Source organism: Dipteris shenzhenensis, chromosome 17, assembly GCF_047967505.1.
Source record: "Dipteris shenzhenensis isolate YYH24624 ecotype China chromosome 17, Dip_SZ_1.0, whole genome shotgun sequence".
Lineage (NCBI taxonomy): Eukaryota > Viridiplantae > Streptophyta > Polypodiopsida > Gleicheniales > Dipteridaceae > Dipteris > Dipteris shenzhenensis.
The window spans coordinates 10,677,023-10,700,825 of record NC_141612.1 but is presented as its reverse complement, the minus strand read 5'-3'; the positions used below and the strand labels follow the sequence as shown (position 1 = coordinate 10,700,825).

Here is a 23,803-nt window from a genome sequence, read left to right as displayed (position 1 = left end):
GAATTGCAGTATCACCTCCTCCAGAAGTTGCTTCCACCCAACTCTATGCATGCAAGTGGCCATGCATGGAGTCTAAATGGTATCAACATAACCAACCCCCCTAAAGCCTAAGGCCAACCAAGGCTTGGTTCCAACACCCCCCTCAAGCAGAGGTTTGGCAAATAATCAACTACATGACAAATTCCTGTGCCTGCAAATTTTCAGAGGATCATGACCCGAATGGTGAAGGACTCAAGAATGAGCAAAAATGCTAGACATGTCACTTACAAAAGACAGTAAGGACTAATGAAAAGGCTTTCTGCCCAAAAAAACACGCAGTTGGTTTGAACTGTGATCGAAACATTCACCTCAACCCTACTGGGTATTTTTGGCGTACAAAATTGATCACCTTATTGACCAGAATCCTACTTGCTGCTACTGCAACACACACTCAGAAAGTAAACCCATCATAATCCACGTCACCCTCGAGTAATGATCTCTCGATTCTGGTTAGCCAATGCTTCCTTCTTCTGATAACAATAGTCCTTCTTGTGTCCCAATTTGCCACAGTAGCTAAACTTCAGTTCTTTCTTCTTCACCTGCTTGCTGTTCTCCATTAGGTAAGCATTTTCTCCAAAGCTATACTCACATTTCTGATGCCTTTCTTTGTCCAAAAGAGTAGCTACCATCTCGTTCACAGTCTCCTCACCATTTACATGAAGAATCTTCACGGTATTGTCATAGGAGGAGGCAAGACTCGACAAGAGTACTGCCTTTAGATAGTCATCTTCTACTTTGACACGGAGATCTAGCAACTGCCTCACGATAGCCCACATCCTGCTCATGTGCTCTCCGAGAGTTGTATTCTCCTCCATCTTGAGACCAAAGAATTATCGCTTCAACAATACTTTTGAATTTTTGAGATGTGCACCAAACAGGGTTTCGATGACGATCCAATCCTCAGTTGCGCTAGTTGCCAGGTCAAGGTGGTGATGATATCGAGCACCCAGTGCTCTACCGATGATTACAAGTGCTCGTAGGTTGTGACTTTCCCATTGTAGTAAACTTGAACCTTCTGAATATTCTTTCTCAGTACCCGACACAATTGGCCAGAGGCCCTTTTCCATAAGGTACAGTCGCACGGTCAGTTGCCATGCCAGAAAGTTGGCACCTGTAAAAGTGACCAGCTTGGTAGATTTGCCCTTTGACTCCATGACGTGATGACTGCGTTAAAGGAAATTGCATGCAATTTGCTCAGCTACTGGGATACAATAAATTTTGCAAACCCTAACGCATACAAATGACCTCTGCTAGTTCTCACGGATGCATGCAAACTCTGCTAACTCTCATGCATGCAATCAAAGAATCTTCACAACCCGCAAACTGACTACTCTGATACCATGTTAGAGCTCTACAAGACCGGCAATACACAGAAAAATACGAGCTTATATTTAAAAGAAGTTCTACATCTTCAGAGAGCAAGAGAGCTCAACAACACGACCCATTTGAAGTAGAAATTCGATGAAGACTACCACAGACTGAGCGCAAATCATGGGGCAACTGCCACGAGAGAATTGCACTATCACCTCCTCCAGGAGCTGCTTCCCATGTAGGTGGCCATGCATGGAGTCTATGTGGCATCAACATAACCAACCCCCCTAAAGCCTAAGCCCAACCAAGGCTTGGTTCCAACAAACCTGGAGATCCATTGCTCTCTAGGTGTGCCTACAGCTCTCCCTACTTGATGTGTGGTTGATGGGACAAGATCCACATCTATCCAATGGAAATCCTCAATGCATGTGTGTGTGGACTTCACAAAACCCCATTTCCTAATGAAATGAAAACAATTTTGGTAATAGACAGAAAAAGAAAGACTATTGTAATTTAACAAATTTTTACAACATGTAGGTGAAACTCTACAAAGAGATCAAGTGATGGACAATTTGCAAAAATGATTTTAGAATGCATAATTGTACAAAAAAGTTTTGCTTTGATAAGTGGTAGCAAGCATCACTTTTATTGAAGAAGGGAGTTTGCATACCTGCCACCATCCAACAACAAAAACATGGTGAGAACTAGCTTGAGCGTAGTTGGGAAGACAGGTGTTATAAACACCCATCCATTGTTATCGGGGTCACAATAAAAATTACCACTTAACTACACACTTATAAAGCTATAATGATTAAGAAGAGGGGTTTATTTGTTAAAAAAAAAGAAAATTTGGGTCAAAAGTAGAGGAAATTTTATACAAATTTTCGAAAGAAGGAAGGGGGGAAGTGAATTTGTGCAAATAAATTTATACATGGTAGGAACAATGATAAAGAATAATGGACTAAAAGTGTAGAAAGTTTTGGAAACCTTAAAGATAACTATTTTCATAACTTTTGCAAAATAAGCATATTTTTATAATTGATTTAGAAAATGCACATATCACAAATTCAGAGTTGAAAAATATTAACTTTTCAAGTCAAATTCAAAAATTGAAAAGTGAAGTTCAATGATAAGATCTAATATTCTATAAATCTTTTAATAATTCATGCATGTCTATGTAATGTATAATGCATTCATCGATTAGAATCACAAAGACATGTTTTTTATTCTATAAGAAATAATCTATCAAAACAAAATATTGCTCACATTTCACCATGAAATATTTACAAACCATCAATAAAAAGATAGTGACAACATCTTGTGAAGAAGATAATGAGACTCATGAATAACACAAACGTTAAATGCCACAAAAATGTAACCAAAAGAAAAAAAGGACTAAAGAAGAGAAAAAGTAGAAATAGTACCATATGATCATCTGATTCACCATGTTAAGATCTGTGAAGGATTTTTGAGCAGCCAATAAATTGATCATGAGCATGAAAAAATATGAGTGCCCATGATTCACAAGTTGTCACTTTTTGAAAAGTGTGAATGACTCTTTTATAAGAACTTACTCCATACTTCACATCATCATTGACTGAGTTTGGAGCTTTGAAACCATATGAAGCATCAACGAGGCATCAACGATTGCTAAAGTATAAGGATGAGCTATCACAAATGTGTCCATCTCCTCTACTCATCCTTCATGAACTATCCAAAGCAAAGGAGGTTCATCCACATCATTTGAAATATATTTGTGTAAACCAAGAACATTTTGAATTGTTTGTTCTTGCTCTCTTCTTTTCCTCTCTGTTCGACAGTGAGACAAAAACTCGTTCAAAGCGTTGAGGAATTTGCCCTCAACTTAACACAAGGGTCTCGATTTTGCATTTCATAGATATTAAGTAAGACCCAAGATACTTGAAACATAAAATAGTATCAAAGAGTTCACATTTTAAAATGTAAATCGTAACATTTGACAAGAATCGAAATTGTTAAGCCTTAACAATGAAAATATTTATCTTAGAATCTCACATATGACCTTAAGCTAGAACCTAGAATGCAAAGTCCATCTTGATGAAACTAGAAGTAGATTCTAGAATTGAAAGGCTTAAGATGAAAACTAGAAGAAGTACCTTACAAACTTGGAGGTAGGATTCTGTAATCCACGTAAACGTTTTCAAAAATAAAAATAAAATCTCTCAAGCTCCTTTGGGTTACTTGAATCAGGATGGTATTTTCTAACTTCATCCCAATCACTATAGTTCAACTTTTCTATCATAATTCTTTGCATGTGCGAATAAGATTTTTTCCTACAAAGACAAAATTATGCTTATTAAGAATCTAAAAGCAAGTTCTTGAGTGAAAGTGACTATAACATTTGAGTGAGTGAGCAAATTAAGAAAATATACCTTTCAAATTCTACTCCCATCTCCTCTAAGGAGATGTTTCTAGCTTGCACATGTGCTAACACTCTTACTATTAGAGATGTATCACGAATTCCTTGCAAAGATTTCCAAGGAGCTATATTCATGTCTTCAAGAAGAAGCTTTATGGCTTCATCTGCCATGGCTTTCGCACGAGAGCCAGAAGGAGCCTTCAACATCTTTTGACCTTTCAAATTTCCTTGCTCCCATATATAACACTTATTTGATTAATTTTGGACTTTTCAATGTCCAAATAAAAAATTTTCAATACTTTTGGACAACTTTTTTTAAAAACACTATTTTAAAAAACAATTTAAAACTTGAAAGCAAGAAAAATTTTCTCGTTCTCTTTGGATGCTTTTTAAGAACTTTCAACTCAATACTTTTTTAGCATATTGATGGTTCTCTACATGCCAAGATTTCATCATTCTGTGGGTGTCTCACCGCATCCACGAGGAGTCGAGGTCATGTTGGAATTAAAAAGGGGGATAATAAGGGGCTAATAGTAGTAGTAAGACAAATGTAAAAAGCGATAGAAGGCTGTAGGCAGCCACAAGGAAGTAAGGATCTTAAGCAAACAGAAAGTACTCTATGAGGTGCGATTGCTAAGAAATCAAGGCACTCTTGCTTCAACATGTAGCAATAGATCATTGGAGAAGGTGCACTGCTAGATTTAGTGCTCCTTGTGATGCCTTGACTAGAACAAACTCGTTATCAATTCTATAACTATCCTTAGTGAATGTGAGACAAAGAGGTTCTTTGCCACATGGCGCTATCTAAGCACCTGTGTGCACATTGTCACTAAACTCACCATGGTAGCACAATATGGCTTACCTCGACTTGGAAATTACCTATCCTTGCAAATTAGCGAGCTGGGCTGGTCAAACTCTCTAGGAATTGAAGTAGACCAAATTCCACAAAGTCCCATTGTACATGACAAAACCATAACCTCTCTGCATTGGAGGTAGTCGAGGCTTGAAGGAATCCTCTCCTTATGAAACGGGAATCCCTGAGGTTGCAACAATCTTCAATCATGCATGAAAACCAATATACAAATTCCTTCTTAGTGGGGATCTTGCCCATAAACAACAAGAAAAGTCCACATTCAGGTAACCTATTGTGCTCCCTATAGAGATGCTCCATGGGAAGGTTAGCCTTTTCCTTGTAAGCTTTAGCAAGGGTGGTATTACATTGCTTACAAATTTCTTAATGTTGAGTTGATGGAGAGCACACCACAAGCATTCCAAAGTAGCCCCATTCATATAGTCTTTATTACCATTGTTGCATGTTTTCTCGACATAGATGTCCTATGCTTTTGAGACATACATCAGTTCAAGCTTGTCATTGATTGCAAAACAGTGTGGGGAACTTTGTTTAGTCTAGACCATGTTACTTCTCATCACAGTTCTCTAGGGGGTAGGAAAGTTGATGTTTTGGGGGCATCTAACGTTTCGGAGTTCCGAGATTGTACAAAGATTCTAAGTATTATCTTAATTACCCAAAACATTAGGTAAGGACATTAATAAACGATGCAAAAAGAAAAAAATTTCTCTACCAAAAACATGTTCTAAGGACTTTCTATTTCTACATAAAGCATGCACAACAAGAAAAGCACCCACAGATGCGCACATAGATGCGTTTCCTTAACTAAAAAAAAACTTACAGGCGCATCTATTTGCGCATCTATTGGCACGTCTACAGACCCGCATCTACAGGTGCGTCTATATAATAGATAGATACGCCTATAGACACACCTATAGACGTGCAAATATACACTCAGCTAGAAATAAAAAAAAAACAGAGAGATGCATACATAGATGCGTTTATAGACGCGCTTATAGACGCTCTACAGAATCTTTTTTGTTAATAAAAGCATAATTTTGTGTGGTTGAACAGAATGCTGTGTATGTTGTGTATACTATGAAATTCAATTCTTACAGCCAACCACATTTTAATTAGCACGTCTATAGCCGACGATTATAATTCTGAATAAATTATTACAACTCCAAACGTTTAGTTCACAAGGCATTCATTGATAGAACGTTGCACAAGGAAATTGAAAGCCAAAAAATAGCTTAAAAAGTGCTTGTATGTACATATAGCACGAGCCAAGCCACATCCTATGGCTTCAAGTATAAAAAATAAGAGGATTGTATATACAAGAGAGGCACGAAGCCAAGCCAATGGCTTCAAGTAGAAAAAAGAGTAGTTAGTACTACTTCTATGACTAATCTAAGTTCTCCGCGTCCTTGCTCCCTTCTTTACTCCCTTCTTCGCTTCCTTCTTCGCCCCCTTCTTTGCTCCCTTCTTCCTCATCTTCTTCCTCCTAATCAGGGCCCTGTAAATGAGGGACAACATGTATCAATGTATGAAAAATCAAATCTTTACTTACAATATTAACGTTATTTAACTACTTTTAAATACTTAGGGGGGTGCTCTAGTAGCCTGGATATACTGCTCCTCAGTAATCATCAACCCGTCATCATAGAAGTGCCTCCATGTATCTCCTCTACGATGGTGGTGGTGGTAGGCTGTCATGACAACATTTATCTGTGAACTGAACATTGGGGGGATTGGAATACCTAGAGCGAACAGCAGCGAGGGTCTCATCAGCCAACTTTTTTGGATGGTCTTTGTAGTGAACAAAGCAATCTCTGTCTACCATTTGGGAACATTTGAATGGGACACGAGATTCCGCAAGGCATAAGGGAGGATCTACGCACCATAGGAAGGATGCATGAAGCTTAGCCACAAGAGAGGCCAAATGGGCATGTCTTTTTACCTCGTTCACCGTGGAGGTTATCAAAGCTAGAGATGGTGGTAGTGAAGTGAGCTATCATTACAATTCGTACTCCCACTGGGGATGAATGAGGTGTTTGAAGGGGGCCTTCACAAAGAGCAAGAAAAGAGGTGTAGAGCAATTATATGGCTTGAAATCTCATGATTGGCACAAGATGCTCCAAGTAAGTATTTTATGTGCATAATATCTTTTTCCTTCCAAATTTGTGAGTGAATTAGAAGCAACTAATCAACCATTCCTCATGTGTTCATTTCATACTATCTACTAGCATTTCTCGTAGTGCATCGAAGGACGTGAAGGATTGTATTTACAAGATGGGTGAGCTTGTGAGGTACTTTACAGGATGCAAAATGTGAATATTGTATTCACAAGATGGGTGAGCTTGTGAGGTACTTTACAGGATGCAAGGTGTTCATATTGCTAATATTGCATACTTTTTTCTTTCTAGGTATGTGAGCTCAAAAGAAATAGATCCCACTATGCTTGAGAATGCTCGAGTTATGTCAGTGGAGGTGGTTTGTTTAGTGGAGGAGACATTTCCTTATTCTATTCTGACAAGCCAACTACATCTCATAGTGCATTTGGTGGATGAGATTGCTATATGCGGTATTGTACATGCACGATGGTTGTTCTTCCTGGAGTGCTTCATGAAGACCTTGAAGGGTTTTGTGAGACAAAATGCAAGACTAGAAAGTAGCATGGTTGAGGGTTGGTTGGTACAAGAGTCACTTGTATATATTTCTGAGTTTCTTGTTGATGTGGATAGCTCTCTCCCACGACTATGAAGAGATGATAAAGACCTAAGGATGACCTCTATTGTGCCTCAAGGGAAAGGATGGATCAAACTAATAGACACGGAGTTTCTTAATGATATCAACCTCTATTGCATGCTTAATAGTGATGTGATGAAAAGATGGGTGACAAGATATGAGGATGCAAAGGCAAGAAGACAAGGAGAAAGGGCCCTCTTTCGTACACACCACGGATCTTGTGTGCCATACCCTCAGCATCTAAGAGCACTTCCAAAGGATATTCATGTGGATTGGCTACTTGACGAAAAGGAGAGAGCAGAGAGAGATGAGGGGATGCATATTACAATGGAAGAATGGGAGTATGCTAGGGGATGCATGATGTCGGTATATAGAATGTTATGCATAAGTTAGGAGCTTTTGACAATTTAGATTGCTTATTTAATTGATTTTATCTTGGTGTAGTATACTATGTTCAATGCTATATGGTGTGAGGGCAAGCATTTTCAAACACAACGGATTGATGATAAGAGAAACACACAAGATTGTGGCGTCATTGCTAGCTTTGAGGGAGCCAATGGAGCCAATGGAGCCATGGATGATTATTGTGGCATAATCCAAGATATTATTAAGCTTGACTTTCGACGCTTCTTTGTGTATGTTTTGGATGTAAACTGGTTTAAGGATGTGGTGGAAAGAGGCCCTAATGCAACAATCAAATGCCATGCATTTGGCGAACTATTGACTCCACAAAGTTTTGGCAAAGTAAGAAGGACACACTAGTACTACCTCAACAATGTGAATAGTTATTGTACACACATATAAAAATACTCACTTTTAAATATTTGATACCTTCGATGCAAGGAAAATAACATGATTGTATTTGTGTTTGAATTAGGTTGTCTATCAAACAACCAATGGTGGATAATAATAGGTGGTAGCATGTCATACCTATTACGCCACGTTCCAAAGTGATGTATAGTACATTTACTAGTATGGAGCGTATGGAGGATGATCATGGCCATGGAGGTAATGATGACCGTGATACGAGAGAGAAGGATGATCATGAGATATGTTGACTCTGTGCTAATATGAACTTATGTAGAAAGAGAATGTGATACAACTTTGTGTTACAACTTTGTGATACAACTTTGTGTTACAACTTCTACATACGACTTCCACATGTAGAAAGAGAATGTGTTACAACTTTGTGATACAACTTTGTGTTACAACTTTGTGATACAACTTTGTGTTATAACTTTGTGTTACAACTTCTACATGTAGAAAGAGAATGTGTTACAACTTTATGTTACAACTTTGTGATACAACTTTGTGTTACAATTTCTACATGTAGAAAGAGAATGTGTTACAAATTTTGTGTTACAACTTTGTGTTACAATTCCTACATGCAGAGAGAGAAGCTCTCCAACTTGTATAAATACCCCATAATGGAAGGAAGCCCACACTCTTTGGGGCATTGTGTTGAGTCTACTTTGGTATTCCAAGCATTTGTCTCAAGTGTCCATGCTTCCTTGCACTCCACGTCCAAAAGCATGTCCTAACCTTGCAACTCCTCCTCCCCTCTCCTCCAAACTTGCAACCCCCCCTCTCCCTCTCCTCCTCCCTGCTCCTCCTCCTCCTCTCTCCTCCTCCTCCCTCCTCCTCCTCCCTCATCTCTCTTCTTTCCCCCATGCTCTTACACCTTCTTCCTCTCCCACTCCTATGCTCCCCCTAAACCCTTAAAACTCCATGATCTACGAGGGAGATGAGTTCTCCACCATGTACTCTACCCTAAACCTTGGAACCTCCTTCTAAACCCTAGAACCTCCTTCTAAACCCTAGAACCTCCTTCTAAACCCTGAAACCTCCTTCTAAATCCTAGAACTCCTTCTAAACCCTGGAACCTCCTTTTGAACCTTGGATCCTCCTTCTAACCCTGGACTCCTTCTAAACCCTGGAACCCCTTCTGAACCCTGGAACCTCCTTCTAAACCCTGGAACCTCCTGAACCCTAGAACCTCCTTCTAACCCTTAAACTCCTTCTAAACCCTACAACCCCTAATGAAGGCGAAAGCCTTCATTACCTCAACAAAGATTATTTACGTTCCTTCTACACATGCATGCACTTTGTTTGCTCACCACACTTAAGCCTACGTCTCTCACCAGAACATGACTCGAGGTCCTAAGCTACATGTATACTGCCAACGACAACTCGAATATATCTATAGTTGACAAAAAAGCCTCGAAACCTTGCAAACATAGAATACCCAGCTCTTCCTACGAAAGCAGTAGGCCAGAGCTAGGCTAGAGCCAACATTTGGCACCGCTGCCGGGGAGACTAGTGTCTCAAGTAGTGAGTAAACATATGTAGGTATGTGTAAAAAACAAACTACTTCGAACTTTCATGAACATAACACTCAAGGGCAAGGAGAGTAAATTTTTTTTCCATTTCTAGCCAAACATATCAACCCCAAGCATCAACCTTGGGTTACTACCTTAAGAAATTTTCTTTATTTCTTAAATAGAAGCCACATGCTAAACAATCAGGCTAGGTAGTGGACACGAATGCGTAGAGCTTGTAATTTCAACCATTTCACCTTTTTGTAGAAAAGCAAACTGAGCTATCCATAAAGAGTTATGGCTTGGGAAGATTTTAGGGTTGAACCCTAAACCTAAACCCTAAACCTAAACTCAAATCCTATAAAAACCCACTCTACCCCCTCATTCTTCATCTTTCACTTTTTGCCTCCATTCTCTTCTTCATTCTGAGCCCTACGTAAGACACCCCTCCCTCTCCATCAACCACCACCTTACTCCCATCCTCACATTGTAAGTGACTTTGAACCCATCTGGCAACGATAACCCAGCCTTCCACCCACCGTCCATTGTTCCTCAACAATCCCGTTACATCGAGAAAGACTTGGAGAGCGTTCAGAGACACCCTTGGCCAATCTAGCCCAATCTGCATGCAGCTACGTTTCAGTCAATGCCTTTGACTCCAACACTCGCCACATCAGCATATAGCTCCGCTGCAACCACCGCCCCTGCCAATCCTCTACCCTGAATTCCCCCCTGAGATTCAACCACTTCCTTTAACTCCTCCATGCCCCAACATGGCTGGACGCCGTCATGACAATGATGGGGATATCGACCTCAATGCAGAGGCTAACAATTTCTTTAATCGAAGAAATAACAACAATCCCTTGAGAAAACTGGAGCTTCCCAAATATAATGGTAGGGGAGACCCAGCCCGATTCCTCCAGTATTTTGATGCCACATGCTGCGCAGGTGGAGATCAATCCCCGTGAAACCAAGGTGTCTTGGTTTCCCATGGCCTTAACTGATGAAGTGTCTGAATCGTACCTAGACCTTCTCATGGAAGAACGTGCCACATGGTACCTACTTCAAACAGAATTCAAACAACGCTTTCGAACAGAGAGGCTACAAGATGATCCCGCTCTCCAACTAAGCATCCTCGTCGAACAAGGCCAATGAGAAGATGTATGCACGTACTTGGGTAAGATGAAGAGATTAATCGCCAAAGTACCTCATGGCATGGTTCATTGCAGGACTCAGAAAGAAAATATGAAAGGATATGAAAAAGATAAGCAGCTATGCAACGTTCAGTGCTGCTCATGCAGCAGCCATTGACATCGAGGATGGCATGACAGACTCAGACACTAGCAGTGATGATGGCAGATCTAGTATCCGAGATAAGCTCTCCAAAAAAGGCAAATCCAAGTCCATTGCCAAAACATCAAATGAAGATCACCTAGAGGCCATGACCTTGAAGTTGAAAGAAGATATGATGCAGGCCATGGATCAAAAACTTCACTTGTCTTAGCCGCCAACTCAAACATATCCACGGCGAGAAAATGTCCGGTGTCCACATTGCATGGCAAATCATACTGCAAATGAGTGCTCGGTCCTCAGAGCTAGGATCACTGCACAAGCAAATCCACCACCAAGGTTGTGGTGCTATATTTGCGTCATCGGTGGCCATGATGAAAACAGTTGCATCTTCAACATGCACAACAACCCACCTTAAACTCAACAATACCAAGCGGCACCAATGCCAGTGTACAGGCAACCGGCACTTGCACAAGCACCCCCAGCTTCGAGGCTAAATCCTGTACCCATTCGGACACAAGTCCCACAACTACTCAGGAATCCAAATCCACGACCATACCCAAGAGCACCAAATCTAGCTCCTCAGGCAGTTCCAATACATCAATTACAAGCCAAGAAAGTAGACTTGTTATTTAAGTATGAAGCAGAGTACCTAGTGTACTATGTAGAAGGTGCAGAGGGTCTAACACTAGTTTATGCAAATCAAGTTTGACCCCACACATTTCGAGCCCCAATCAAGTGCTACGATTGTGGAGAAAATCACCGGATCGCAGAGTCCCCTCATCGTGGTAGCCCAGCTACTTTCCAACCACTCTGCAGAGATTGTGGCATAGGACATGCATGCATGGATTGTCCCATGAAAAATAAGATCCCAGAACAAACAGAGCTTAAGCCTGACATCCCCATCAGCATCATTGGGGTGGACCATCAAAGTCTGGGTCTAGCAAGTGTAAAGTCACAACCTGTCAATGTAATTACACGCCAACAGAAAGAGGCCACCAAGGACCCTAACATTCCAATCCAACCAAAGCGACTTCTGAAAAAGAAAGCACAAGTGCCTCCACCTCCGCCAAGAAATGAGAAGCCGAGCTCATCCACATCAACTCCCGAGCCTCAAATAAAAGAAGCTCCATACCCGAATGCAGAGGTGGAGAAGGCTCGTTTTCAGGTACTTCAACAATGGGTCCAAAATGAACAAGCTATTTGAGGCTGAGAAACAAGCTCAAGACCCAATCCATGACTTGGCCCCACAAAGTATTGATACTGTACTCGAGCCTTTGTTCCAACAACAGACTCCACAACAGAATGTACCACCACGTCAACTTGAAGGAGCTGCACTCTCTAGCATCTTGAGTTGCCCTGTGTCAATTCCCATCGGAATCCTCTTACGGAATTGTCCCGATCTCTGGGAGAATTTCAAAGGATGGGTTGAACTCGCAAATCCCCCTCCACCTATGAACGACATTGAAGATATCCCTGTGCGGATGGGTGAGAGAGATGACATATGCAACATTACTGTGCCTTTGATCCACAAGGCATATAATGAAGTCCAAGCTAGTGGATGGTGGAGTAGGTGTAAATGTCCTATCAAAGGAGCTCTATGAAGAATGGGGTCTCCCACTAATGAAAAAGGCTAATTTCAACATACGCCTTGCCGATGATTCATGGGCTAAACCCTTGGGAATATTAAATGGTGTGTCCACAAAGATCGTAGGTGTATGCTTTTCCCTTCAATTCACAATCTTGGATCTCCGTAGGTGTATGCTTTTCCCTTCAATTCACAATCTTGGGAATATTAAATGGCATGTCCACAAAGATTGCAGGTGTATGTTTTTCCCTTCAATTCATAATCTTGGATCTCCCCAAAAAATCTGACACTGCAGTTAGGGTGAATATGGGGACAGGAGCTATTAAACCAATTGTGCCTAGAGCGTTGGATGACACATCTTCAACAACAATCTCAAGCAAATCAGCTCCCTTGCAACAACATGCCATAGCAGGTGACTCACAAAGCAATGTCAATAACTGGATACAAACATTGGCAACCATCGACAACTGCTATTCATTAGACCTCATCTTCTCACAGATCGATGCTAAGGTGCTACAGGTAGATCCTCCACTCCAACATGAAGAACCAATCGATCTAGAGATGCCATTCTTTATGGCTGACCTCGAGTGGGATAATGAACTTGAAGAAGGTACCCATACCAATGATAACTCAAATTTTCCTTGGGACCTTGAAACAGAGGCTGCGAATGCTGAAAATGAAGGTCAAATATTTGATAATGACTCATCCATTTTGCATGCCCTAATGGCAGTCGAGCTTCCAAAAGTTGACCCTCCAACGTTGAATAACAGTAGAAGATCTTGCAAGAAAGCTGGAGGAAATCGCAGAAAAGCCGAGCACTTCAATGAATTCGAACGAGTCCAATCAAGGATCGTCGAATTGTACCTTTCAAAGTCAGCTCCCTCAAAATCAGAATCACCGCCTCTTGAATGGTCCCCTGAGGGACTAGAAGGAGTATGCGCAACAAATGAACCCTTACTTGGAAACACCTTACAGTGGAAAAGTTACCCCATAGTTCCTAACATAAGAAGTTTCGAAAGTATAAGCCACATGCGCATATGAAGATCGATCAAGAAAATTCACCCACCAAGAAAAAAAAAAAGAAAAAAAAGAGGGTCTCCAAGCACCACACAAATTATAATACTATGCCACCCCGTACACATGGCACATGTCAGGCTAGTTCAACACCATCAAAGGCTGATCTTCAAGAAGTGTTGGAGTACTTTAAGAATTACACAAGTGGCACTATCCCCATAGCAATGCTAAGACCATGAAAAGAATTTGAAGTTCAAGCTGTGCCGCTAGAAACCTTGGACGGAGTCCAATTCAACACAACAATAAACGGGAGCCGACTAAAGCGCTACTACTTCAACATGCAAGCCATCCCCGACAAAAATGAAGATTTGGGAAACCAAGTCTTCCTTAGTTAGAATTAGATTATATCACAAGCACTCACTCGCATATGCACGTTTTTGCACATACAGTTTGCACTAGATTGTTACACGCACACTCACTAGTTAATGCACGTTTTTGCACATTTAGGAAGACCTAAATTTCGTATTAGGGATGATTGAGTCTTAGTTTTCCTATTAAATCCCACAAATAAGCATATAGTTAGACACATCACGCACACTCACACAATTTTGCATAGGCACATAATAGATTGCATCAAAAATAGTATCACACACTTTCATTCCATACTCTCAAAGCATGCAATGAATTCACAAGTAGAACTCAAGGTGACTTGGCAAAAGAGTCTTCAGCCTCTGCAACGAGACCCCCGCCAAACATCACAGCCGTCTCCTATATGCAAAAATATCAGACTTGCATACTAATTATCTACAAGCTCAATGATATGGGTGCAATTGCATCCAACATGTATGCAAGATAGTAAGAAATGCCAGCCTCAACAACGAGCCCCCCTCCAAACCTCTTCCCAAGAAGATTCGATGGCAGAGTCTGTAGCCTCCACAACGAGACCCCCGCTAAACATCACAACTGTCTCCTATATGCAAAAATATTAGACTTGCATACTAATTATCTACAAGCTCAATGATACGGGTGCAATCGCATCCAACATGTCTGCAAGATAGCAAGAAATGCTAGCCTCAACAACGAGACCCCTGCCAAACCTCTTCCCAAGAAGATTCGATGGCAGAGTCCACAACCTCAGCAATGAGATCCCCTCTGAAATTCATAGCCATCTACCCCTCCTTAAGAGGAGATAAGCTTCTTGACTACAGACTACAAATTGTATGGTGCAAAAGCATTACAGCAGGAATGACTCACATGCCATAAGCTAAACAGCCACTAGATTACGCACATGGCATTCCAACTCTGAAATCAAAATAATCCATAACCCAAGGATGGGTAATAAAATGGATCTGGGAGTATGTTGACTCTGTGCCAACATGAACTTATGTAGAAAGAGAATGTGATACAACTTTGTGTTACAACTTTGTGATACAACTTTGTATTACAACTTCTACATATGACTTCTACATGTAGAAAGAGAATGTCTAACAACTTTGTGTTACAACTTCTACATGCAGAAAGAGAATGTGTTACAACTTTGTGATACAACTTTGTGTTACAACTTTGTGATACAACTTTGTGTTACAACTTTGTGTTACAATTCCTACATGCAGAGAGAGAAGCTCTCCAACTTGTATAAATACCCCATAATGGAATGAAGCCCACAATCTTTGGGGCATTGTGTTGAGTCTACTTTGGTATTCCAAGCATTTGTCTCAAGAGTCCATGCTTCCTTGCACTCCACATCCAAAAGCATGTCCTAACCTTGCAACTCCTCCTCCCCTCTCCTTCAAACTTGCAACCCACCCTCTCCCTCTCCTCCTCCCTCCTCCTCCCTCCTCCTCCTCCTCCCTCCTCCTCCTTCTCCTCTCTCCTCCTCCTCCCTCCTCCTCCTCCCTCCTCTCTCTTCTTTCCCCCATGCTCTTACACCTTCTTCCTCTCCCACTCCTATGCTCCCCCTAAATCCTTTGTTCCTCAATCCTTAAAACTCCATGATCTACGAGGGAGACGAGTTCTCCACCATGTACTCTACTCTGAACCTTGGAATCTCCTTCTAAACCCTGGAACCTCCTTCTAAACCCTTGAACTCCTTCTAAACCCTGGAACCTCCTTCTGAACCTTGGATCCTCCTTCTAACCCTGGACTCCTTCTAAACCTTGGAACTCCTTCTAAACCCTGGAACCTCCTTCTAAACCTTGGAACCTCCTTCTGAACCCTGGAACCTCCTTCTAACCCTTAAATTGCTTCTAAACCCTACAACCCCCAATGAAGGAGAAAGCCTTCATTACCTCAACAAAGATGATTTACATTCCTTTTACACATGCATGCACTTTGTTTGCTCACCACACTTAAGCCTACGTCTCTCACCAGAACACGACTCAAGGTCCTAAGCTACACATATACTACCAACGACAACCCCAATATATTTTTAGGTGACAAAAAGCCTCGGAACCCTGCAAACATAGAATACCCAGCTCTTCCTATGAAAGTAGTAGGCCAGAGCCAACAAGATAGGAGATACATATATTGAGGCCATTACCCGTGAGGATGAGCCTACCATTGGTGATGCTGATTTGGATGAGCACATGAGTAGCACAAGTAGTTTTGGGTTGAATGTATTTGTAGATCTCAACACTGGTTTGGATTTTGAAGTAGATAGTTTGGCAAGGGTTGATCTCATTGAGGATGAGATTGAACCATAGCCCATCATTGATATTAGCAAAACTATTTTACATATTGTCTCATTCTCCTCACCTCACTTAATTTTTATACATGTGGGTTTGCCAAAAAGCATTGATATTTTTGTTAAAATTATGTGCTTTGGTAAGGTCAATGTTTGGAACGTAGTGATGTACATTTATCAGCCTACACCAAAATCTCACTTTCTGTATTCTCTATTTTGTGTCTAAATCCGTGTCTAAATTTGCGTCTAATTCATAGTGCAGATGCACTAATAGATGCACAAATAGATGTGCTATTAGACGCACCCGTATTTTTGCTATTCTGGCAGTGTGTATAGATGTGCCCGCTATTTTGCGCATTTATCAAGCGCATCTATAGTTGCTTTGTCTTGTTGTGATGTGATAAGGCTTATGTTATATATAAGGAATGTCTCTCTCTCTACCTATTAAAACATGTTATAAGGATTTCCCATGTGTACTCAAAACATCTCATGTGATAAAGCTTCTATGGTAGAAATTGTTTTGACTATTGTGTGTTGAACATGAAGGAAAAAAAATTCAACTCAATTTTTGATAAGTTTTAATAAGGTATGGGGATTTTTCTTGAGAAAGCTTCTTATATGGCAATAATTGGGCTTGATAATAGTTTTCCAAAAAAAAAGATTCTTCGTTAGAAATGATGCCAAAGTATTGCTCATTTAGTGGTCTCTAGAAATATGGGATAGTTAAAAGTTAACCTTGGTTAAAACGATGAATCCCAAATGCATGCCATGTCTTATAGAACCTGATTAACTTTTCACATGCAATATAACATGAGGTAATAGAAGCCATGCAATATAACATGCAGTAATAGAAGCCATGAAGACACAACTAAGGACGCTACAGCAAGCCTTAACCAAGAGACCATGAATAAGGATCCTACAGCAAGCCTTAACCAAGAGACCATGAAGACACAACTAACCTTATGTTATTGTAGGCAAATGCCACATCGCACGTGAGTCGCGAATGGTAGACAGCTCTTCTCGAGCTTGTAATCACTTCACTCTCTCTCCTTGACAATATGAATATTCTTTCATATTATTGCAAATAGATGACACTCGTGAAATCAGTTCTAGCCACGTTTCATATCTATTACGTCCTTGCTAATATTTTGCATCTAGTTGTCATAGATTGGAATTCATGGCACAGTTCGCCGTCGGTGCAAATCCAACCTGCGAGGGTGAAAGTTCGTACTCAATCCAGTAATTTTGCTACTGGTAGTTCTCGATTATGTTCAAAGAAGGGTTATCGAAAACCCTATTGAATACTACACATAGCACCATGTTTCTCCCCTCCACTGAATCCATGTACAAGATGCTATCAGCCCCCAGCTCAAGGTCAACTCCACCCGCAATATGGAAGGTGATGCTTGGCACATTTGGGAGAACACGTGCAGTGACAGGGATCCTATAGCATACATCTCCTGCCTCCTTAGAAGAGAAGGGATGCAGATGAGCGGTAGCCTTTAACATAGCTTGGACAAGGGGTATGTAAGCAGAATCTGCCAATTGAGTTTCCACTGTGCCTGAGTTGAGAATAGTGCCTCCCTTAGCAGAAGCATCGGATCGGAAAGCGGAAGCCATAATATTTAGAAGTTTCTTCCCGAGACTGATTCCTTGAAGATCGACGTAGTAGAATATATGTCCCAATGGAGACAAGGGAGGGACCAGGGGGGTGTATGCCAATTTTGAGGGAAGTTTATAGTCACCAAATAGAATGACTCTGGAAGTATTCAAATTGGTGACGCGATCAGGAAGACAGTATGCAAACTTTTTCGATGAGTAGCCATTGCCGACGAGCAGCTGGGAGGCAAATGAGAAGGGACCTGGATTGAGACCTAAGAGGCCGAAAGTGGGCAAGGGTGCAGATTCCACCTTGACCATGGCGCACCCAATAACGAAGGGCTTGGCAAGCTTGCCAATGTGCAAAACATCGGCAGACAGGTAGCCAACTTCATGCAAGCCATCTCCGTATTGCACCTCAAATGAGAAAGACTTAGCCGAGTCATTGCTGCACTATCCCCCAGTGAAGCCTAAGTTGTTTACGTGGAGGGGGGACGTGCATGGCACTCGCTTGTAGGAGGAAGAGTGGGTGGGGTGAAAGAGCAGGCCACGAAGGTCACACGATTTGCAACTAGGCGAGCAGCCAGTCCAAGAGAGCTCGCTACCGGTGTCGAGGGTGAAGATGAGTTCTTGGGGGGGGGAGCTGATGAGGGTAGGGAGGTAGACTTCAGTGTCAGACTCATCGAGGTAGGAGACATGACCCAGGATTAGGAGAAGGGCGGTGAGGGCATAGGCATTTGCAAAGCATGAGACCGGAGGAGACAAAGTGATGGAGGGGGGAGTCAAGGGGGAAGGAGGAGGGGACGAGGGGGGGAAGGAGGAGGGGAGGAGGGAGGGGGAGCGGAGCGGGATTCACGGTGGAAGACGGGGAAGCGTAGGAAGGAGGAGGAGGAGGAGGAGGAGCACAAGGGGAGGAGGGCGATGGTGAGGAACAAGTTGACCAAGAGGAGAGGAGCAGCCATGGATGGCTATGGTTGCAAAAGAAGAAAGGTGGTAGTACCTATGTGTTTGTGTGCACGTGTTTTGTGAGTCTCTCTCGTCTCTCTTATACATAGGGTTTTATGGAGGTTAAATGAGCAATCCATCGGGGAAGCATTACATCGAAAACTCGAGCTTGGGTGTTGTGAGCAGGTATTATGGAGAGCTAACTTTTAAAATTGGGGAAGAATTATTACAAACAAGGTGAATTTCATTCATGTGGCCTACCCTAAATGGTGAGCGAAAAAGGGGATGAATTGGAAGCTGGAAAAGGGGATGAATTGGAAGCTGAGAGGGGAAGAGAGAGAAGGAGAAGAAGACAAGGGAGAGAGAGAAGGAGAAGAAGACAGAGAGAGAGAGAGAGAGAGAGAGAGAGAGAGAGAGAGAGAGAGAGAGAGAGAGAGAGAGAGAGGGGGGGGGGAGAAAACAAAAGAGAGAGAAAAAAAGGTGGAGAATTTCATCGGATTCTCACATGCTCCTCCAATCAATGGATGCCAAAAAAAACTTAACATAAAAAGAACTAAATACTTATTTTTCTCTTTGGAAGCCAAACGATTACTAAGGCCTACCCATTGAGGGTAGGTCAAAAATACTATGACAGTTAATGCTTAGGTCATCCCAGTCCTCCTAGCAGCACCTTGTGCCTCCCCTGGCCTCATGGAAATAGTAGCCCTCCTGGCGAGCATTTGCTCTCTGCCCTACACTGACCTCTGCTCATCCATTGCTTCAACTCGCCTAGCCATGTGGTTGCCCTGCTATCCACCAAGATTCCTAGCTATGGTGAAAGGGAGGTGGCTCAATGGGTTTCCTTGTGCCCCCCTCAACCCTGTGTACATTAGGTTAGCTACTTCTTGTTAAATTATGCTAGGTTTCATTATTACTGTACATTGTGTTAATTGGAATAGCTTATGTTAGCTTCTATTAAGTAGAAGTGTCAATACCTTAATGCCAATTTATGAAATTTAATGTGGATTGGTTTTATGCATGTGAATTTTCTACTTAGAAAATGAAAAATATAGGTGCTTGAATCACTCTCATATCATCTAGATTACAAGAGTTACAAATTCTCAACAAAACACTCACAAAACGGTGCTTATTATGTCCGAGATACACTATGCAAAATAGTGCAAAACTACAATTAGGCCCATTAAACAGATTTCTAGAACTTTGCAATCCGGAAACAAGATTTCTTTTCATGCCATGTTATGAATTGTAGTCATCTATACGTTCTATAAGTTGTACCATGAGACGCTCTTAGAAAGATATTAGTCACCAAAAAATGAAGCCTTAATGTCATACCACACTCTTATACACTCCACCCATGTCAAGAAGATGTAGAATTCTTCACAATTGTTTAGACCAAAAGTAATGGAAAATAAGTTGCCCAAGAAGAATGCAACTCATAATAGATTACAACAAAGAAAACAATCGAGTAGCCACATCTTCCAGTCTTCTACATCTCTTCATCACAAAATCAACATCTAATACATGACAATAATATAAATTATATATGCACATAGCTTATTGCATCACTGCATGTATGACTATAATATAATTGCATTTAGGACCTATGCTCCAATGCCATGCTAACACCTATGTACAACCACATCCATGACAACTCGGGGAGATTTTAGCATTGTCCTTCTAATAACTAATCCACCACTAGATGCCGCAAACAACAAGATGCCATTTCTAGGCATTTTTAGGCATTGTGTAGCATATGCCGCAAACAACAAGATGACATTTCTAGGCATTGTGTAGCATATATAATACCTCGAGAAAAGATATGGTCTAAGAAGCTAGAAAGGGTCTTCTTTAATCTTTGAAGATACCATACATAAGAGCCTTCTTTAGCTCTCAATGTAGCAGACACAAGGGCTTATGTTCTCCTAACCTAGAAATAGTTTTATTCTTTCATTTACTTTGAATTGATCATGTTTACCATATTCTAGTTCAAACTGTCACTAGTAGTGATGCCCATGGTACTTGCTAATCTACAACTCTAGGCACAAGTGCATGAGAAACCCTCAAGCATAATGGGATTCTCACTCAATGAAAAATTTTCCTTTTGCTTCGATCCCTTATTGCTATATGGATACTATATTTTTCCAAGTGGGAGAATCCTTTTGAATAGTGCTATCTAAAAATAAATACCTTACTTCTTTACTTTCACAGGTTTATCTTATGGATTTAATTATAAAAGTGGCTCTCCACTATCTATCCTTTTTTAAATAATAGATCAATTGTTTGAGAGCCTGAAGGATCTTTACAAAGGCAGTGCTAGATAGACTGAGTAGAACTAAAGAAAATCAAGTATAAGAGGCATCAACTTCAAAAATACTCCTCCACCATTGATTCAATGCAATCCCTCTGTGGATAGAAAGAAAAAAAAAGAGAGTGACGAGATAAAAAAACTTCAAAAAATAAATTCAAAATTAATGGTGTTCATCAAGATTAGAGATCAATGTATGCAAGAAAGCATAGCATCCTCATAGCATCCTAATCTCATCCTAATGAAAACGCCAAAAAAGGGCAATAAAGAGAGAAAATCATAGCATCATAATCTCATCCTAATGCAAAGGCCAAAAAGAGCAATAAAGAGAGAAAAGGGTTTTAGACTTCTCTAGAATTCAAGAGAGCACCCATCGAGGCAGACTTTGTATCTAGCATGTCCACTAGCACATCTATAGTGGTGCGTGGCAAGGACGACGTTATCATGCACGTCACGGAGCAACTTACCATATGACTTGCTTGGTAACAAAGGGCTTAGCAACAAGCAATCGTTTAAAATACAATCATATTTCGACAGAGCGCACACAGCCAAATACCTGCTTCTGCTTGACTACCCCCACTCCCCTTTTGAGCACCCAAAGAATTCGCATTGTCAACTCGATAGGATCCTCCATTCGATTCATACTTCTTCAGCTCTGCAAAATTTGAAAATACCCTTCAACGTTATTACGATGCATGCACCCATGTCAATTGATCGGATTGAAAACCAACCAAAGAAGCGAATCTGAAATGTGAATTGGAAAACAGAAAGAGCGAAACAAAAGGCTTCAATAACGACTGCAAGCGATCCAAATTAGACTGTACTACACTACACTAGCCCTGAGCAAAAAAGGGACATACACAGATCATCCAGATTTCGCCCAGTGTTTCGTCACGCGCCATTACAAATTCCCCATCAGATCAATGAGAATTAATCGAAAATACAAATCAAACCGACCGGTTTCATTACTATCTCTACCAGGGCATGCCAAAAATAGAGGCTTGGGCGGGCGGGGGGCTTGGTGAAGCCCTTCCCCTCGTGGGGCAGGCTAGAAAGAGAACACCCCATCAATTTGTCTCCATGGTCCGAGGATGCGAGTAGTCTGCATGTGAACTTGCTGAGTTCATGTATACGCGCAAAGAATTGGGGGACAGGTGGCAAGGAAGAAGGGTACGTGGCAAAGCAACAAGGGCTAAGCAACTGAAAGGTGTTGATCATTCAAACAGTTCATGTTTGCTTGCGCTACAAACCTCTCATCAACCATTGAAAATTTCTTTGAACTCACTTTCTTCGCCGTCTTTGCTTCATACTTCCATTTATTATGGGTTCTGCCACCGTCGTGGATGTCCTCCTTGCCATCATCCTGCCCCCCCTCGGTGTCTTCCTCAGATTCGGTTGTCGGGTGAGCAGACGGTGGTTTTTGCTAGTTATCATGCTTTGGATGTAGCTTTGTGCCATCAAGAACGTCTTTCTGGCATCAGATTTCTCTTTGGATTCGCTTGGCAAAATAGCGTAGTTTCTCTTTTATCACCTGTTTCGCAAAGTTGGGTCCTGCTGTCCGAGTCCCTGTCGCTCATGCACGTCCTAATAATTCGCCGCTTTGTTTCCATATCCACAGGTGGAATTCTGGATATGCCTCCTCTTGACGATTCTGGGTTACATTCCTGGTATAATATACGCTATTTACGTCCTGGTGGGATGAGGCTGCCGGCTATTTTCTTCCTGTCCCGTGGCCAGAAGCCTCCCGTCTCGCCGGGCTGAATTCTTAGGGGGAAAAATTGACCCTCCCTCACAATACTAAAAATGCTTTCTGTAACCCAGTTCCCAGATTGGACGATTCGCCTATGTTTACACAATTTTTAACTTTTCCGACTGCAATATGTGGAATTTGTCCGGGCTGAACGAACGAAAACAGAGCGTGTTCAATAGATTGTAAGTCGGATGAAAAATCGTGTGCTACGCTTGCCAATCGCTTACATTTAAGTGAATAATATTCGCTTCATATCACCTTTGGAAGAGTGCCCTTCTGCATATGACCTTTGGAAGAGTTGTCTAGAATAGCTGAAGCCTTAATTACAAAAATCGGGATTGCTCACACATTCTCACAACGCGCTGCCGAACTTCAGTGTTTGTATTGCCTGGGTTTTCATTGGTCAATCAGACCGGTTTGTGAATCGTTTCGTTCTCACACGTTACGCCTGCTACAGCCTCGCCTCGATAACATCTAAAGGTGCCATTAGATGTTCAGAGTGAACAGCAGATATGATCTACATTTGATAAAATGAACTTGTATCAAATTGCTAGATCTTCATTTTAAATCTTAAGGTCTTTTTAAAGCATTCAAGCGTATCTTAAAATAGGTCCTTCCTTGAGTTTTTCCCAATATCTATGTGTAGTTTTTTTCCAATGCTCTATGAGATGATATTTGTTCAAGCGTGTCTTAAAATAGGTCCTAAGAAATCAAAATGTAGTTTTTCCAATGCTCTATGAGATGATATTTGTTCAAGTGTGTCTATGAGATGATATTTGTTCAAGTGTGCCTTAAAATAGGTCCTAAGAAATCAAAATGTAATTATTAGTGGAAAAGGGCAAAGGAAGGGAGAGTGAATAATGAGGACTTCTCTTATTTTTTTTGGGGAGAATAATGAGACTTCTCTTTTTTATGAGGCCTCCCTCTTATTCATGATGGTAAGAATTTAAAACCCTTCTAAAAGG

At 41.2% G+C, this 23,803-nt stretch overlaps 2 protein-coding genes across 2 annotated transcripts; one reads left to right on the top strand and one right to left on the bottom strand.

The window, feature by feature from the left end:
* Window positions 1–17,487: 17,487 nt before the first annotated feature.
* LOC147891674 (aspartyl protease 25-like) lies at window positions 17,488–18,159 on the bottom strand. The gene has a single exon (XM_087388025.1). The coding sequence runs from the start codon at window positions 18,157–18,159 to the stop codon at window positions 17,488–17,490; it is 672 nt and encodes a 223-aa protein (XP_087244151.1).
* Window positions 18,160–22,367: 4,208 nt separating this feature from the next.
* LOC147891673 (salt stress-induced hydrophobic peptide ESI3-like) lies at window positions 22,368–22,855 on the top strand. Its single transcript, XM_087388291.1, has 2 exons — window positions 22,368–22,490; window positions 22,707–22,855. Exons 1-2 carry the CDS (start codon window positions 22,410–22,412, stop codon window positions 22,788–22,790), a joined length of 165 nt encoding a protein of 54 aa, XP_087244417.1. The 5' UTR covers window positions 22,368–22,409; the 3' UTR covers window positions 22,791–22,855.
* Window positions 22,856–23,803: the final 948 nt, after the last annotated feature.